Source organism: Vidua macroura, chromosome 1, assembly GCF_024509145.1.
Source record: "Vidua macroura isolate BioBank_ID:100142 chromosome 1, ASM2450914v1, whole genome shotgun sequence".
NCBI lineage: Eukaryota > Metazoa > Chordata > Aves > Passeriformes > Viduidae > Vidua > Vidua macroura.
The window spans coordinates 93,089,909-93,107,485 of NC_071571.1; the positions used below are offsets into that span (position 1 = coordinate 93,089,909).

Sequence of the window (17,577 nt, forward strand, 5' to 3'; positions counted from 1 at the left end):
GCACAGCTCTCAGAAAAGGCAGATATATCATGAAGGAAAGGGCTTCTTCAGACACCTCCATGAGGCTTTAAGGGGTTTTTAGGGAATTAAAAGAAGTCCTGTCTGCTGATTTTGCAACAGCCTTTGTCCTGGCAGTGGCCACCAGTATGGAATAAGGTTTACTGGGATCTGGGCTGGTGGCAGGTACTGGGTTGTGGCTGCAGACACAATGCACGAAGGTGTTTGAGAGACTTGCAAATGGTACATTTTTGTATCCACAGAGGTAACAGCATCTCAGAATAACAGTGCCTGAACATCACTAATCAGAGAAAACATCACTCTCCCTTTTCTTGTCTTCCAGCTGGAATCCATTTAATGTTAAAATATGTCTTAATTGCACAAGGTTTTATTACAGGATACCAGCATGAAGACATCTCAGGCACTAAAGCAGCTTAGCACTAACATTCAAGATATACATTCAAGATTAAATTGTACAATACAAGGGAAAGCAAAATGGTAATAGTGCTCATGAATTCTAGCGTGATATTTCACATTTCATCAAATGCCATAGTACTGAAGCCAGCTTGCTCTTTCCAGGAGAGAGACAAATGAACTAGAGCTGAGTTTTGTAATACTAATAATATTTTGGAATATTGCCTTGGTCTGCTTAATTTATGACTGGAAAGATGGTATAGATTATATATATATATATATATATATATATATATATATATATATATATGTTAGCTATATGTACTGAGATGTGCTTTCGGCTTGGGAAGATAAATCCTGAAGCATTCAACTTCAATAAAAGCTTGCTTAGTCTTTCTGCACTAGTAGAGCTGGAATTCCTGCAGCTGTAGAGTACCTGTAGTGTCACCAGATGAAAATTAGGATAAAGCTGGGGGGAGCAGATTTATTATCTACATCCTACTCATATAAAATGAAACCAGTTCCTGCTTCTTGACAACAGGCAGAGTGTGCTCTTTTGCCTCTAAGATTTCTTTAATTAGTCCTCGTTAAAAAAAATAAGTGAAAACAAAATCTTTTATGTAGAAAACACTCAAAATTTAGAAAGTATTCCCATGTAGGTTATTTGCAATTTATTGGATAATATTTTTCAATTCTATACAGGAATTTAATATAATTTAATTTTTTTCCCAGTGCCTTTAACTATTAAAACAGGCTTCAGTGATATTCACTCTTTAGCCATAGGCAAATCAGTGTCTGTTAACACAGATTGCCTTCACAAGGTTGGTTTTGACAAGTCACATAGCAAGTCACAAACTCGTTAAAGTAGAATATAGGAATTGGCATAATTTTTCATAAAATAAAACAGTTATTTACCTGGCAGAAACAAGATGGGATTGAAATCTTCTTTTGGGAAACTTTAGTAGAGCACCCCTTATAACTGCTTTTAACATCTAATTTTTATTCTCTTTACTGCTGTGTTTCAGTGTGGATTTTGACATCATAAAATTATATCATGACATACAAAGTAACTAGCAACACAAATATCTCTCATAATATATAAACAATGCTAGTCAGAATTATAATTTCATTCAAATTTGCACTAGATTACAAAGACTATCATGCCTAATTCTAGCAAATCACAAAACTCCCTAATTTCATAAAAATATTCTGGTTTGATTTTCCTTTTTAAGACACAAGAATGTCCACTGGAACTTTTCTGAATAGTGTGGTAATGTCTACTGAACCACAAAGAAAAAGTACATTTAGTTCCATTCATGTAGGTTTTTTAGGCCTAATTGCTTGCACCTTGTGATATTAAGACACTTAATAGAGTGATCCAGGTGATAACAGAAGGCATTTAAAGAAAATTTTGCTCCCTTATGGTTACTGTATGAGTTAGCTGAACTGTCCCCTAATTTTAAGTAGATAATCTCAAGCCATATTTATGATACAAACAGTAAAGGCACAGTTATGAATTTTTTCAGCCTCTTTTCCAAGCTGTGCAATCTGAGACTTTACAAACACCAGCTCCTTCTGCTCTGACTACTCTTGAGTAGCGAAAGAGCATCTGTACTCCTCATTCATCAATAAGGAAATTAATTTATGGGTAAAATATTTAGTGAATTGGTGGGAAGGGTGACACACATGCCACCGCATGTTGAGTGGTTTGAGGGAAATGAGCTGGGATTAATGAGGAATCCCAGGACCTGCCAAGAGGCCAGCCTCAACAGCCTAGGGAACAGAATAGGCAAATTTTCTCTCAATAATGGAAAAATCCTGCTAAAGACAATTTTATTCCCTGCAGAATGTGGTTTGTCTTTTGGGTCTGGAAAACTGTGGGATCCTATGCAAAAAATGGTGGCACCTGATACTTTCAGTGAAAACTGTAGGGGGATCCTTAGAACAGAGAAGCAGAAGACCATTTGTTACTTCCTGATTTTTTTAAGGTTGAACTTGCAGGTCCTTGGAGTTATCTAAGCAGATCCTTTCTTCTCAGAGGTGCACAGTGATATCGTGAGTGGCAATAGACACAGGTCAAAGCATGGTGAATTTTGTGTTGTCATAATGGAAAATGTTTCCACCCTGAGGGTGGTTGGACACTCCAACACCGTGTATGGTGGTGGAGATGGTCTGAACTTGATCAGACAGAGCCTTGGGACCAACTTCAAGCAGGGGCTGGGACTAGATGATCTCTACACATCTCTTATGCCTAAATTAATCTGTGAATCTGTGTAATTACAAAATGCACCAAATTGGTGCATTTTAATAGCAAATTTAAAGAAGATCGGTTGTAGAGCTGAGATACGTGCCATATTACAAATTAGTGATATTAATTTTTTGTTGCTCTTAAACTGTATTTTCCCCTTTGAAAAAGTTACAGATTCTTAGTTTTCATGCTTGGTGTTAAACCATTATGGCTATCTCTTGATCAAAAATGGTACATATGCTTTTATTGCACTAGATCACACATAGTTTGAAGAAATCAGGCTTTGCACGGGGTTTTCTATTTGTATCTTCATTTTTTTGACTTCACAGAAACATTATCTGTCTGAACCAAAAGTGGTAACAATGCATAGTAAACTGAATGCAAAAATATAAACAACTTTATAATTTCCACTGCCTCTATGAAAAATTTCAATGTTGATTCTAGGTTGAGTGGTTGAGACACAGAAATAAAGTCTGAGGAGAGGGTTGTCATAAACAGAACACTTGGAAAATTTGTATTCAGCTATATGCAAATCAGTACATTAATTCTTTATCTAAATTCTGAAAATAATCAGGTTGAGGAAGCATCACAGAAATATATTTCTCCATATTTTTTCTCTTTTTTTTTTTCATACAACTTGTAAATATTTTAAAGAGTTGCTAGTTTGTGGTCAATCTTTTCAAGGGCATAGACAATCACTTGTGGATGCACTAGTCTGAAATTGCATAAACACATAACATGTCATTTGCCTGAACAGTAATTTTCTATAGCTCCGAGGTAACAGGATGCAAAGAACAGGATTCACATGGGCTGGGTGGGACTTCCCATTTAGTGACAAAACTGAAACAGGCTGTATATATCATGGGAAAAGCTGCTTCCTGACAGCATTCAGTCAGTGTCTGTCTTTCTCCTCTGTCAAATGTCTCTCTGGCCAAAAGCTTCCTCCCCTTTGTTGAAAAGACAACATATTATGCATAGTGATGCAAAATGTGTGCACAAGAGGTTGGTAGACTTATACTCCTGTGTGAGAAAGTGGCAAGAAGCCCACAAACATAGGTAGTATGAATGTGGTTGTCTGTTTTCTGTTGGAATTTTGAATTAAAAATGCAGTCGTGTTAAGAAGTGGACACAGAGGTGGCAGCACAAAGCTTGGGGCTATCTAGAGATGATGGGGCAAATTCTGTAAGTCAGTCACAAGCATACATGGTTTGATCCTGACTTTTTCTTAGCACACACTGGATTTTTCAGTTCTACTGACTGTTCATGAGATAACCAGATCATTATATCAGTAAGAATCAAAAGATAGGATCTCTAGAGGGTCTGGGCTCCTGCCCTGCACTGCAACCAGGGATAAGTCATTCATGTAAGCTCAAGGACTTGTCCAGGGGAGCTCTGACCATCTCCATGAAGAAAGATTTCACAGCTGGGTGTATCTGTTCAAGGGCTGAACTTTTCTCACTTTGGAATAATTTCCTCGTGTTCAATCACAATTTCTTTCCTTGCGACTTGCACCTGTCGTCTTTCACTCCTCTTCATGTACCTCTAAGAAGAACCTCACTCTCATCTTCTCAACAACCCCTCTTGGGTTGTTGGTGACAGCAGTCACCTCCTTAGCCTTCTCTTCTCCAGGCTGAAGAGGTGCAGTGCCCCCATCACAGCGTCTCGCCACTGCAGCCTCTCCAGTTTCTCAGAGCTTTTGCTGTTACTGGGGACTCCCAAAACAGGACAGAGTGTTTCACATGGGATGTCATGAGTGCTGAATGTAGGACAAGAGCCACTTCCCTTGCTCTGCTGGTGACCCTCCCATGATGCAGGCCCCCAGCCTGCTGCTCCCCCTGGACTCTCAGGTCCTTTTCTGCAGAGCTGCTTCCCTGCTGGTCCACCCACAATCTGTCCTGCGGCTGTGTGACAGATTTCCTGTCATCTTCAGACCTCTGGAGGTTTCTCCATCTTGTGAAGGCCCCGCTTGAGTTGTTATCTTTTTTTTTTTTTTTTTTTTTTTTTTTTTTGTCTTTGATAAGGAAGTCATTAACTTAAAAATATCCTCACTGTAAAAATTCAAATTTATCATGTTCCCAGTTTTACCTTTTTTTTTTTTTTTTTTTTTTTAACAGAAGAAATACTGAAATTGGATTCTGGCACATTCAGTCTTTTTTTTTAATAAGTGTACTATGCTGTCAAAGATATGTTTTGACTTATAATGTAGATTTTCAAGAAAGATTGACAGCTGATCCCCAAGTAGACCTTTTGAGATTAACATTTTATGAGATTTACTTTGCAAAGCAAAGGTACCTCAGCAATATATAAATTCAGCTGGCCTATAATTTGCATAGTGTCTGTTTTCACAAAGGCCAAACCAGAATTTCAGAAGTCTTAGTATTAACAGTTAGAAATGCCAATGTGGATATTTTAAAGTCCTAGTCTCTGCCTTGTCTATATAATTTGTCCTCTAGGGAAAGATTTGGCCTGTTTGAAGTCTGGCATGCAAGTTTATACTTACCTCTTTTAACCACTTTTTCACTCATTTATCTTTTTTTTTTTTTAATTAACTTTTTAGGATATGATGTATGTAAGTATTCATAAGGAAGGGTAGCTAAATCCTGTGTAAACGCAACTCACAGCTTTCTGATCCAACAGAAGAAAAAAATCCTAAGTATTTGTGTGCAAAACAAACCATTCAGACAATAGAGAAAATCAACCTAAACAAGGGATTAAAGACTGTGTTGTAGGATTATGAATTATGAAAATATTGATGCAAGATATTCTGATATGATAGGAATAGCATAATGGTCTTTTCACTGTATTGGCTATTAAGAAATTGAATAGATACTAGATGGGTAATAATCCATGTCTGGTTTTTTAATGTATATTTTTAGTGATCTTTGCAGCAGTGTGTGCCAAGTCTTTGAAGGTTCCTATTATTTGAGGGTGGAGGGAGGGTTAGGCTGCTTTTGAGAGAGCAAACATCAGTTCACCATGTATGCTGTGAGAAGCTCACTGCAGTAAAGACTAAATTTCTTCCGTGGTCAGAGAGAGCCATGCCATGAAAAAGGGGAATGTAGGAAAAGGGATGTCTGGAAAATAGCTGAAGCTTATGGTATTCAAAGGGTGTTCTGGATTGCTGGGCAGAAGTAAAGACAGAGTGCTAAAGCCAGGCACAAAGAAGCTTTGTAGAATTGAATTCTACTTCTCTTGTGCTATAAAGGGATTTTTTAAAACACACCAAAAACCTGATGAAGATTCAACTCTAGTCAAATAGGTAGAAAAATCACTTTGAAATCCAGATTTTCTTAGTTCAGGTTTCATCAGGGAAGAACTGCACACAAGGGAAGAAGCATCAAATGAAAGGTAATCCTTCATTTGGCATGGTTATATTCTTAACTGCAATTGCAACACCCCTGCTATTTCAATTCACATAAATTTATTCCATCAAGCTTACCCTTATCCATCTGTGTGCATTTCACACGCTTTGTTTTACTCTAGTGTTTCCATTTTACATTTGTAAGCAGATGTGCCAATGAATTGGTGAGTACCTGAGAATGCTCACTGTTGTCAGCTACTGGGAAGGAATAGCAAGCAGCACTCCCTGCGAGGCCAGGCCAGAAAAATACATTTGTGAGCAAGACCCAGGTGGGCATAAATGCAGCAGCCTGATCCGCTGGTTGGAAATGCCAGTCTCTCCCAGCAGCCAAGCCCACTCCACAAGTCAGTCATGCTTTTCCTTTCCTTTTTTTCCCCCTCTCTTTTCTTTGAACCTACCAGGGTTTTTAAGCACACAGAACTTCCAACAGACCACGTACACCTTGAAGCCTGAAAACAAAGGTAGCCTTGAAATGTGTTCTGATCTCTGGGGATCTAATTAATTTACTAATAGCAGCAAGTGCTCTTACAGCCTGAGCTTGTCACTTCATTTTACTAAGCACGTTTACTTTGTTACACCTAGTAGCCCCTAAAACATGAGTTGTACATCCTCATTTCTTGCTTATTAAAACCACCCAAAAAATCTGCTTGGTTTAATTATATCACTTTGTACTTTCTTGAAATTCAAATGCTTTTCTGTTTAACTAATGGTGTTAATGAATGATAATGCATCAGCTCTCTGATGACAGGTGACAAAATTCAGTTACTTTTTCTGTATACCCCAGTACATCAGGAAAACATCTGAATATATCCTGTTAACTTTCCTGGAATAAGTAAAAGAAATTATCTGTTGAGGACCTTAGGCAGGAACCTCCTCCAGCAAGACATCAATTTGGAGCATTAACTGTTTAAATCCTTTTTGGTTAAAACCAATAGGAAAGTTACAGCAAAGAAAATGTTTGTAGGGCTCTCACTCCTTTTACTCCAGTGTGTCTTTTACAACAAACTTTTCCAGCAAAAATTGGAAGCACTCATTCACTTCTTGTATGAAGCAAGAAGCACATTAAAGATGTCATTAATACACAATTGTGTTAAGTGACTTTACCTTAAGTGACTACTTCTTTTCTTCTGAATTTTACATATAAGGTTCACTCGCTTCCTGGGTGCCCCTCTTGTGCTTCTCCCATGTGTCCCTGCTCTCCCTTCATGATGTCAAGCTTTTCCTGCCCTGCCTCTGTGAGCAGTTCTCTGCATTGTCCTTTTGCTTTCTCTGTGCTCTGTCCGCAGCATGAGAGAGTCCCATTGTAATATGGGACTGCAATTTTGTGTTCAGTTTCAGTCTTAGCTGTGAAGGAAAACAGTTCTTGGTGCCTCTTACAGGTTCTCCTGCTTGCAAAGGCCTCTGATAATATTTTTACCCTTTAAGATGCTCTTTCTCACTGTCTGCTATGTCTTCTCACATACTTTGTGTTCTTCTTGTATGGTCTGTGGTATGGTTCAGATCTGTGAGCTCTGCTTGGTAGTGTTGAGCTTTGATTTCTTGGCTTTGGCTCCCAAACTGGCTAGTGGTGGGGAAGCTGGCTTCCACCAAACAGTTGGATTTCCTGTCATCTCAGTACCAAGCTATTATCTGCCCTCTGTAGCTTTCTGATGTCAGGATATAACATATTTTCAGTATTTCATAGTGGGTCTGTTGGCAGATCTTCCAATACTTTCCTGAGCTGCTCTTCTGTTTCAGTCTGTGGTGGTCCCGTCCCCTCACAGGGATTCAGGCCCCAGTTTCAAAGTGTTTGATGTGAAACATCAGAGCAGCAACTTGCTCTCCCATGGTTTTACCTTCCTTCACAAACACTAAGCAGTTAAAAACAACATTCTTTTCATGTTTTCTGTCAGGAGCAGCACTCCTGACAGTTCTCATCTCACGATTTGGCACTTCCCACAGTCCCACGGTATTTTTGATCTAGTGGAAACTGTCTATGAGCAAGGACAAATTCACTACACCCTATACAGACTCTCTGATGAGTGCTGGTTTCTAACATGTGCTCGTGGCTCCCTCTCTGCCACCCCACTGCATCTGTGGAGACCCTTTTCCCTTCAGACCATTGCACTCAAGCCATGTCCTCTCCTTAACTCATCCTCTTTCAGCCCTCTGAAAGGCTTCAAAGGTTTATGTTGGAATAAGAGTTTCAATTTTTTTTAAAGTGCATCAGTCCAGTTCAACTGTTCATTATGCCACAGTGTACTTAAACCACCTGCTTTTACATGTCAGAGAGCTCTGCCAAGTGACCAGTGACTAACTGGCCAGGGAAAGGCTGGAAGTACCACTTGGCATCATGGTTGTAGGCAAAGAAGTAGCTAATGGCACCAGGCAGATAATCAGATACATGTGAAGGGGGTCAACATGTGAAACTTCTGTACATTGATGAGATGGTTAGAGATAAGACTGAGACTGTTGACCAGAACATCAGGGTCAGCAATTCATAAGTACCCCTAAAGAAAGCATCTGACAATTCTGAGAAAGTAAGCATTTAATATTAGATGTTAAATCTAAATACAGCAAAGCATGGAAACATAAGCAATTTTCAAGCAGTTTCAACTCTAGTCACCATGAAGAAAAAAACAATATTTTCAAAACTCACCTTATTTGTCACCAAGAATGACAAAACCCAACCATAATCATGGTGCTACAGACATCAGATGGTGACTACAGGCAGATTTAAGGGAGAGCAAAGGTATCTGTCTGCACACAGCCAGTGTCATACAAATGAGGTACAGCTCTCTGCTAGTTTGTGTCAATAAATATGCATGACTGCTGAGCCATGAGCCTTTTATTTGTATGTAGTAAACCCCTAATAAACCCCTGATTAGTCTTAACATTATGTGGGAGTAGGTAAACAAAATAGTATTTCCATCCTGGTTCTAAGGTTTACAACCGCTACCATTTCTAGTAAGAAAGATGATCATATGTTCATCATATTGATATTTAGAGGCTTCATTAGTACTTGGAAGATGTGTAGAGACTCATTACTGGGGCAGTTTTTCACTGTCAGTAGTTTTTCACTGTCAGTAAAACCCTGTTTGCACTAGAGATGTTCTGTCTAGCAACAATCTGAAGTTCACAGGCATGGAAAATTACCTGCAAAATTAGAATATTTAAATTAAGCAACAAAAGGGTCATATGGAAAAAGAGGAAGAGCAAAAAGTATGCTGGCTGTCTTCAGTGTTTCTGCAGCATGGAATTTGGTTCTGCTGCAGATTTGTTACCAGCTTGAGGCACACATTCATCTATTTAATAGCTTAATTTTATCTGCAACAGTGGGAAAGAACATAACCTAGTAAGTTGGTTGCTTGGACGTTTTCCCCCCTCCTGTGACTTACAAGAGTAAGTCACATCAAGATGAAGCTAGTGGTTACTCCTGGCAGTCAGACCATGTGCCCCCTGTCGAGCTGTCTGCCAAGTAGAGGGTCTTGTGCCCACTCCCACCTTCTCAGAAGTTGCAGAGTGGCTTTCTCACACTCACGACATCAGGAGGAGCTTGACTGAGAGCTGGACATGTGCCCACCTTGTCTTCCCCCTCATTCTGCAGCTACACTCCTTATTTTTCCCAACCCAAAGATGGAGATGAACTTGCAGAGCAATGTGAAACATACACAGAAACTTTCTTTCAAAAATAGAAGTTCAGTTAGAAAGCAGAAGATTGATTAAATAATCAGGGGGTGTAAGACATGGAAAGTTGCAAAGTTTTCCTGTGCTATTCACGTATGTAAAATTTTTGTACTCCTTGCTGGGGCTACAAAAGTATCTAAACATAAACAGGTCGTAGTCCTGTCTGAGTCTTTGGCTGTCCTACCTCTGTGTGGTTAGGAACTAGCTACACGCTAGGTCTTCATTTTTCCTGCTTTCATTTTACAATCCCTAGTTACAAATTGTGTGGAAAATGATTCTTCCTAAACAACCAAAATGCTAATGGGATGCAATATGAAATAATTCAGATTGCATAATCCTGTTTTAAATGCAACATAATAGACCTATTGTTAACTTTCAAAGGTATGAATGAAAGTCTTCTTGAAATGACACAGCAATATATTAACCAATATTAACCAAGCATATTAGTCTATACAGCCTTTGAAATAGAACTCTTTCTATTGCGTAACAGAAAAGGGAGTCCTTTTTGTTTTCCCCCTCAAGGACCCTGATGCTGAAAAAGTTAGAATATTCTTCTGATTTTCTTCACACTAGAGAATAAATACTACAAATTTGTATATTAATGTAGTAAATCTTCCTACTAGTGTGTTATCACTTTTCAGGTGTATTCTATGAGATTGACACCAGAGTAAAACTACAAGAAACATTAATACATTATTGAAAGGCACACTGAAGCATGTATTCACAATTTTGTACATTCTGCTCAGAAGCCTGAGATGTCAATGACTCCTTCAGCATCCTCATGCAGCATGCTCTCCTCCCCTGGCATTGGTGCACGAGCTAGTGTTTACTTAGGACTTAACATGACTTAATTTTTGTTTGCTGGATGTCAATTTTGTTTTGCTGTATGCTTCAATTAACAGGTGTGTATGTAACATAGACTGCAGTGGATACAGTTTTAATCCTGTATGTGCTTCTGATGGAAGTTCCTATAATAATCCATGCTTTGTCAGAGAGGCATCATGTCTGAGGCAAGAGCAGATTGACATCAGGCACCTTGGGCACTGCTCAGGTAGGATTAATTTTGGCTTTTTGGAAAAATGAAATTCTGACATAACTGGGCTTGGTAGACTTTCCCTTTTGCATTTTTGGTCAGAAGTCACCGATGCAGTTATCAGTGAACTCATCACCTGTAATTTTGTGTTCCCCATACTACACACATAGTGCTGTGTTTATATTGCCTTTCTTTGGCTGCTGTTACCTGGAAAGACAGGAAAAGCTCTTGGGAAAATATAAGCAAAAATCCAACAGTTCTTACATGAGGGGGTGGTAGGAGAACAGAAGGAATACGGGTATGTGGGAAGTCTTCCCTCTTGTTGCTGTGGGCTGTAAAATGTGCTTCCAGTGTGAGTCAGGTCGGGCCCTGATTACACAAAGATTGATCCTTTATTCTTAAGGGTTTTTCTCCTTATTTGCATTTCAGATGCTTATTTGGAAATAAGCATTTGAAATATGCTTATTTCCAACCAAAGTGATTCTATCATTTCCTTTTCCAGTGTTGGAATGGTCCACTGAAGCCCTCTGCCTACTGCCTTGTAGCTAATCCTGCCCATAATCCTTCAGTTTTGGGGGCTTGCATTTAGGACTTTCTCATGGGAATAACAGATCTCTACCAACTTTTTGCCAGTTACATCTAGATCTCTAACTTGAGCAGTTCCAACACCAAAACAGACTGTCACCAAAATAACCTAGAAATACCACTGAAAAGTTTTTTGTTCAAAACCTAAAGCTTGAGGTCCATGTTGGTCTGGACACTGGGGCTACCAGCTAGGTGTGATACCAACCTGGTTGTGTGGGAGAAACAATGTGGGAGTGTGTCCAGCTTGACTGCAATTTAAAATAGTTCTTTGAATATCATTCTGGCTTATCAGTGATGCACACGTACTGGTCTGGAAAATATCCTTTCCTAATAAGTAACCATGCATGTATTTATCACCTAGAAACAGATGACACAAATGCAGTTGGAAAGAAAGATGATGGCATGCAGTATCGGCCAGAAGTGAAAGGTACGGTGCAGACTTTGTGCTTCTTGGTTACAGCTTCACAAGATGAGAAAATAGAGCATGTAAGTCCCTTCTAGTCTGCCTAACAGCTCTGATTCTTGCAGCTGAGACAGACCTGTGAACAGTTTCTTTCTTACAGCAAGGCGAGCAGGAAGGTGTACATGATTTGTAAGATTTGCCTGCTCTATTTCTCTAAGATGCCCAGCTGCTCAGTATCCTGTGCACTGGCCACAGGATTGGACTCCCTCCAAGTGCTGTGAAAATGACTTTACTGGAAGACACCAAGCTGTGACATTCCTGATGAAATAACATAGCACAAGCCTCCCTGCCATGGTCCTATCTTTTCTGTTAACTTCTGGGAAAAATGGATGATTCTGTATTTGTTAGGTTGTTTTAAAATATTTTCAGTAAACTAATATGCTGAATCACATTGGTTGAAAATATTTCACCTACATGAACCCTTTTAATAACCTTTAATGCCTCAACTTTTTCTTCATCCCTGCTAGTCAGATGATCATACACATCAAGTATCACTCCAATGCTTTCTTTAGACCTCCTGTTGCTAGTAACACAGTTGAAAAAGCTGTTCTTGTTATTTTGCACAACACTGGCCAGATTCAGTTTGAAATGAGCTTTGGCCTTTTGTGTCTACAAACTACAGCTCTGTACTCTTCCTGTGAAGCCTGATCTCGCTTCCAGCCGCAATACAAATTATCTTTCCTTTTGAGCTCCACTCCCTGTTCAGTCAAGCTGGTCTTCTACCCCACTTGCTTGACTTACAACGCAGCTGAATTGTCTGCTCCTGTGCTTCTAAAGGCACTTCTTAAACCTTGACCAGTACTCATGGACCCCTCCAAAGCAGATTGCCAGGGTACTCTGCTAAAGAGCTCCATGAATAGCTTAAAGGTTTTTTCCTACTGAAATCCAGGGTAGCAATGCCGGTGTCCTTTTTTCTCATTGCACTGAAAGCTCAGCCATTAAACTCAACCATTTCATGATCTCTAGGCACCTAAAATGACACCCTCCATGAGCCCCATATTCACAAATAGCAAGCCTAGGAGGGCTTGGCTCAATGAATACCTCTGACAAGAAGTTATTATCTCCTGGAAATGTCAAGTCCTGTTCATCACAGCAATATTTTATTCCCATGTGATGTGTGGGAAGTTAAAAATCTCCCATAAAGACAAGGGCTAGCAATCCAGAAATTTCTCCTAATTGCTTATAGAATAAGTCATCAGTGCTCACATCCTGGCTGGGCACTCAGTAGTAGACATCCACTACCACATTTCCTTGTTTTCCATCCCTCTAGCCTTCACCCAGAGGCTCTCAACCACATCAGCACTAACTGTAAGTGCTGTACGATCACCTCTCCCTTACATACAACACGATACCTCCAACTTGTCTGCCCTGCCTGTCGCTCCTGAACGGCCTGGAGCCCTCCACCTCAACACTCCACTTGTGCGACTCATTTTACCAATTCATGCAAATACCAGTGATATTGTAGCTCTGGGAGATGACCAATGCTTCTAGTTCATCCTGTTTGTTTCTCATAATGTGTGTGTTGGTGTTCAAGCATTTCAAATGTGCTCCTGAGCTCTCCATGCTTCCAGAAGCAGTGGAAGTGTTCTAGCACTTGCTACCCTCAGGTGATGCCATGTGACTTACACTGCAATGGTGTTGGAATCTCCTTCCCTCATCAGTTCTAGATTAAAGTCCTCTCCATCCTCCCAGCTTATGCCCAAAAAGTAATTGTACCCTTCAGGACAGGCTGGTTCCATCAGGCCCCAGAATACCTTGTCTCTTCCATAATTTAAAACCCCAAAGTTTTGGTGGAAACACCAGTCCCAGAGCAAGGTATTGACATCCTCTGCTCACCCATTTGTTTCAAGCTCCCCCTCATTATTGGGAGGATTGAAGGGAAACACTACCTGTGTTCCCAAATTTTTTTAGCATTGTCCCCAGGGCTTCTGAAACCTCATTTGATTGAACTCAGGCTTTTTGTGGCTACATCGTCATTAGTAGCCACATGAAAGAGCAGGAGTGAGTAGTAGTCTGAAGGTTGGAATACCCTCTTCAGTCTTGTGGTGACATCTCTAATTCAGGTCCCAGGGAGGAAGAAAACTTCTGTGAAAAGACAATCCAGTCTGCAAGTGGGTATTTATATTTTGCACAGGAAGGAATCACAAATGAGCATAACTTACTGTTCTTTCTCCTCAGTTCTGGTCTTAATGCAGGTTTTGTTCTCTGTTAGCTCTGGTCTTCAGTTTTTTCTGTCATTATACTTCTTTGCACTACCATGGCTTCCCTGAATAAAGCCATCCCAACATGGCTTTCAACATTCCTTGTGTTCTTGAAAAGTCATTCAGTGTCAAAAAACTTCATATATTTTTCTCTTTTCACAAATTCTCTTATTTTCACTGCATATGATGTACCAGTTGGAGTGATTTAATGTCAATTTTCACTTACATTATGAAGGTATAAAAGGCACCAAATGCAATATGCATCTTATTATGTTATATAATGAAACACCACTTTCAGTTCCTATTCCAAAGAGGTAACAGCCTTTTATTCATTGCATGTAAATTGCCCTTGAAATCTAGTTAGTGGAAAAACCATTGTATATAATTATTATTATTAATGTGTATGGCTTGTGCAGTCTCACATTCAGCAAATGATGTGGATGGAGAGAGTATGCTTCACAAAAAAAGGGTTGTTTTGAAAATTTTTAATACAGTACTTAGGTCTCTTTAGATAGTGAGAGCCTGAAGTGAACTTCTTTGAATTGTTTCTTTTCATCCAGGGTAAGAGAACAGTCCACACTCCTACCTGTTTGCTTTTGCTTTCAGTTCCTGTGAGTTAATCTTGTTAAACTCTGTTCTCTGAATGGCTAATATCTTTTAGTCTCTAGAACTGTGACAGTCTGCTCCTGAAGTGCAAGTGGCTGCCTAAAGTTCCATCAGAAAGGTCTCTCTTCCCAGATTCAGCTGGCTTGGTGGTTTTGTTGTACCAAGATGAGCATCAGGGTTTCAGTTTTTATGCATGACTTTTCCTTCTGGTGAAGTTTTTGACCTCCTATATCCAGTCACTCTTTCAAGGCTCCTACACCAGTTACATCTTTCACTTTAAAGCTCTGAACCAGTCTAGCAGGTGTCTCTGATTAAAAACAGATTCCTGTCAAAAGGGACAAAAATGCCTATTTTACACTAGGAATCACCTCCTGCATTTAACATCTCCTTGCTCAATGTAAGTTTTGCCTCTCACCTGTGTGTGGCTGTCTGGCCACTTTTCAGGGGATGCACCTTTCAGTTTTCCACTGGGCCTCACATTGTGTATCAGTACATGTATTAAAACCAGATATGGTGCAGCTCTCTGAACATACTAATATAATTGTCTGTAGCTCATTATAAGGTTTGATTGGGACCAAATATGACAGTAATTAAATTCTTGGAAAAGGAGGGAGTTGATAGTTTTGGTATGAGGCATCCCCACTTTTCTCCTCTTACACGTCACCACATAGTCTATTCCATCAGTGCAGTGGTGGACACACTGTCAGTATTAGTCAATGTTCTTCCTTTGTGTCAATTCCTCTGTATCTTCAAAACAGCCTGAATTAACAGGCTTCCTTATATCTAAAATCTCTTATACAGGGTTGGGGATTTTTCTCCAGAACCAAATTAAAATACATTCCAGACATTTCAGGAAAAAACTAAACCAGCAACATATCTCTCTTTTTGTCTTGTAAAAATACATACTCTTTCTTGCTGGTTTGATTTCAAATATCTGCAACTGTCTAAGAGATTTCTTCTTCACACTCCCTTTTGCTTTATAGTCTTTTATATGTGAAGCTATAGTCTATTGCCATGGAAATGAACACAATTCAATAAATACTCTCTCATCTTAAAATCCCTGCTCATTATGAAATATCAACTTCTGTCTTTCGAACTTTTTTATCGAAAAATTTTGGGGGGAAAATGATTGAATTTAAAAATAAATAGTTGGCTGTGTCCCCTCCCAGGCCTTGCCCACTCTCAGTCTTCTTGCTGAGGGGAGATGCAGAGTGAGAAGCAGAGGAAGTTTGACGCTGTGTGAGCTCCCTTCAGCAATAGCCAAAACAGTGTTGTGTTACTACTATTATTTCAACCAGAAATCAAAACCACAGCACTCCAACAGCTGCTGTGAAAGAGGTTAACTCCATCCCAGCCAAAACCAGCACACCTCCCAAAGGAATGGGTATTCTAGACACATTTCAATATTTTTAAACTCTCTCTCCATGAAAATGTTTCTCTGAAGAAGACTGCTATTGAAGTGTGTTTGATTTTAACTTTAACCACCAGTGGTACCAATCAGATCTGGGCTGTATCAAGTGGTTTTCTACCCAGTAATCATAAAATGTGGTTCAACATCTTTCTAATCCTTTTTAGAGGGTTCTTTTTCATCTGTTTACACATGGGAGAGAGCTCTCTGTATCTATGTACTAACTCTTTGCCCCAGTGCCACTGACAAAGCCTCTGCTGATCTTCCTGCTTTGGTTTGTTTCTGTCACGAACACTTTTCTCCTTTTGAGAAATCTGATGTAAAAAGCATATTGAGAGGTTTCTGAGGATAATTTTCCAGTGCAGTACCTTCTAGCAAATCTCTGTAGGTGCCTCTGAAACTTCCCCCTTAAGCCTCTGCTTTATTATTCTCGATTCCTTTATTCACTGCAAGTTTTTAAGGATATGCAATTCTTGGTTGAGAGTTTTAAATTAACATCATAGACCCATGTATAATTGTTTATGTATATTTCTTTTTAAGATGCCAGTGATCAAAGAGAAGACATTTACATTGGAAACCACATACCTTGTTCAGAAAGCTTCAATGGTTACTGTATACATGGAAAATGTGAGTTCATTTATTCCACTCAGAAGGCTTCCTGCCGGTAAGTCCTTCATGTCTCCAAAATCTGATTGAAATCACTGGAAAGCTTAATTAAAGTGCTCTCTAGACATAACGACAGCATGTGTCGCTTTGTGATATCGGAGCAGTGGCACAGGAGAAGCATCCCTATGCTGTGGGCAGCACCCAGCTGCTCCAGTCAGGAGGGAGATAGTGCTCAGAGGAGATGCTCGGTCAGTCAGGTACATCAGAACCTGAATCCCTCCGAGGAATGTAGCCTCAGTGTTGTATTCTTATTTTCAGCTGCTAAATCATATCCAGAGCTAAAAAACCAAACAAAACAGAAACACATTAAAAAGGCCTTTGCCTTGCATGGCTTCTCTCTGTGACTGCTCTTTCCTCACTGACCCCTCAGCCTGTTCTTACACTATCAGTACATTTTATTGTTCCTGTCGTAAACTCTCTCTAGAGAATCAATACCTTATTTTTAGCATTTATTGCCCTTTTTCACAATAATAGGCTTCATCTAGAGAATAAAAAATTGCAAAATATTATTTAGCCCACACTATTTGTCTACAGTGTAAACTAGCAAGCAACTCAGAACACTCAGTATTAAGCCCTTCAGTGTTTTCCAGAATATATGAATGTTCCTTAGCTCCCAGATAATTTTTTCCTTTACATTTCACCAATCAAATTCTGTATATTTGTTTTTCTCCAAATTATTATTATTATTATTATTATGGTTGTTGCTATCTTTGTTATTATTATTATTGTTGTTATTATTATTAAAAAGTTGTTTATAGCAAAAGGCCACTTTGCAATAAGATGCAGTGCCCTACTTATTAGGAGGTTTCACTCCTGAGCTTTTATCTTGCAAGCTTGTACTTTCAGATTTATGTGGCTGAAACTGCCATAACTCTTCGTTTTCCTTTGCTTTTGAAACTTCAGCTGTAAATCCATTGGATGCTTTCATA

At 39.3% G+C, this 17,577-nt stretch overlaps 1 protein-coding gene across 1 annotated transcript in view; it reads left to right on the plus strand.

Moving 5' to 3' along the window:
- Nucleotides 1-17,577, plus strand: part of TMEFF1 (transmembrane protein with EGF like and two follistatin like domains 1) — a 112,906-nt gene that overhangs the window by 88,625 nt on the left and 6,704 nt on the right. Inside the window, exons 6-8 of the mRNA XM_053978217.1 lie at nucleotides 10,589-10,737; nucleotides 11,666-11,731; nucleotides 16,523-16,646. Of these exons, the coding sequence (XP_053834192.1) occupies nucleotides 10,589-10,737; nucleotides 11,666-11,731; nucleotides 16,523-16,646 (339 nt within the window). The remainder of the gene's footprint in view (nucleotides 1-10,588; nucleotides 10,738-11,665; nucleotides 11,732-16,522; nucleotides 16,647-17,577) is intronic.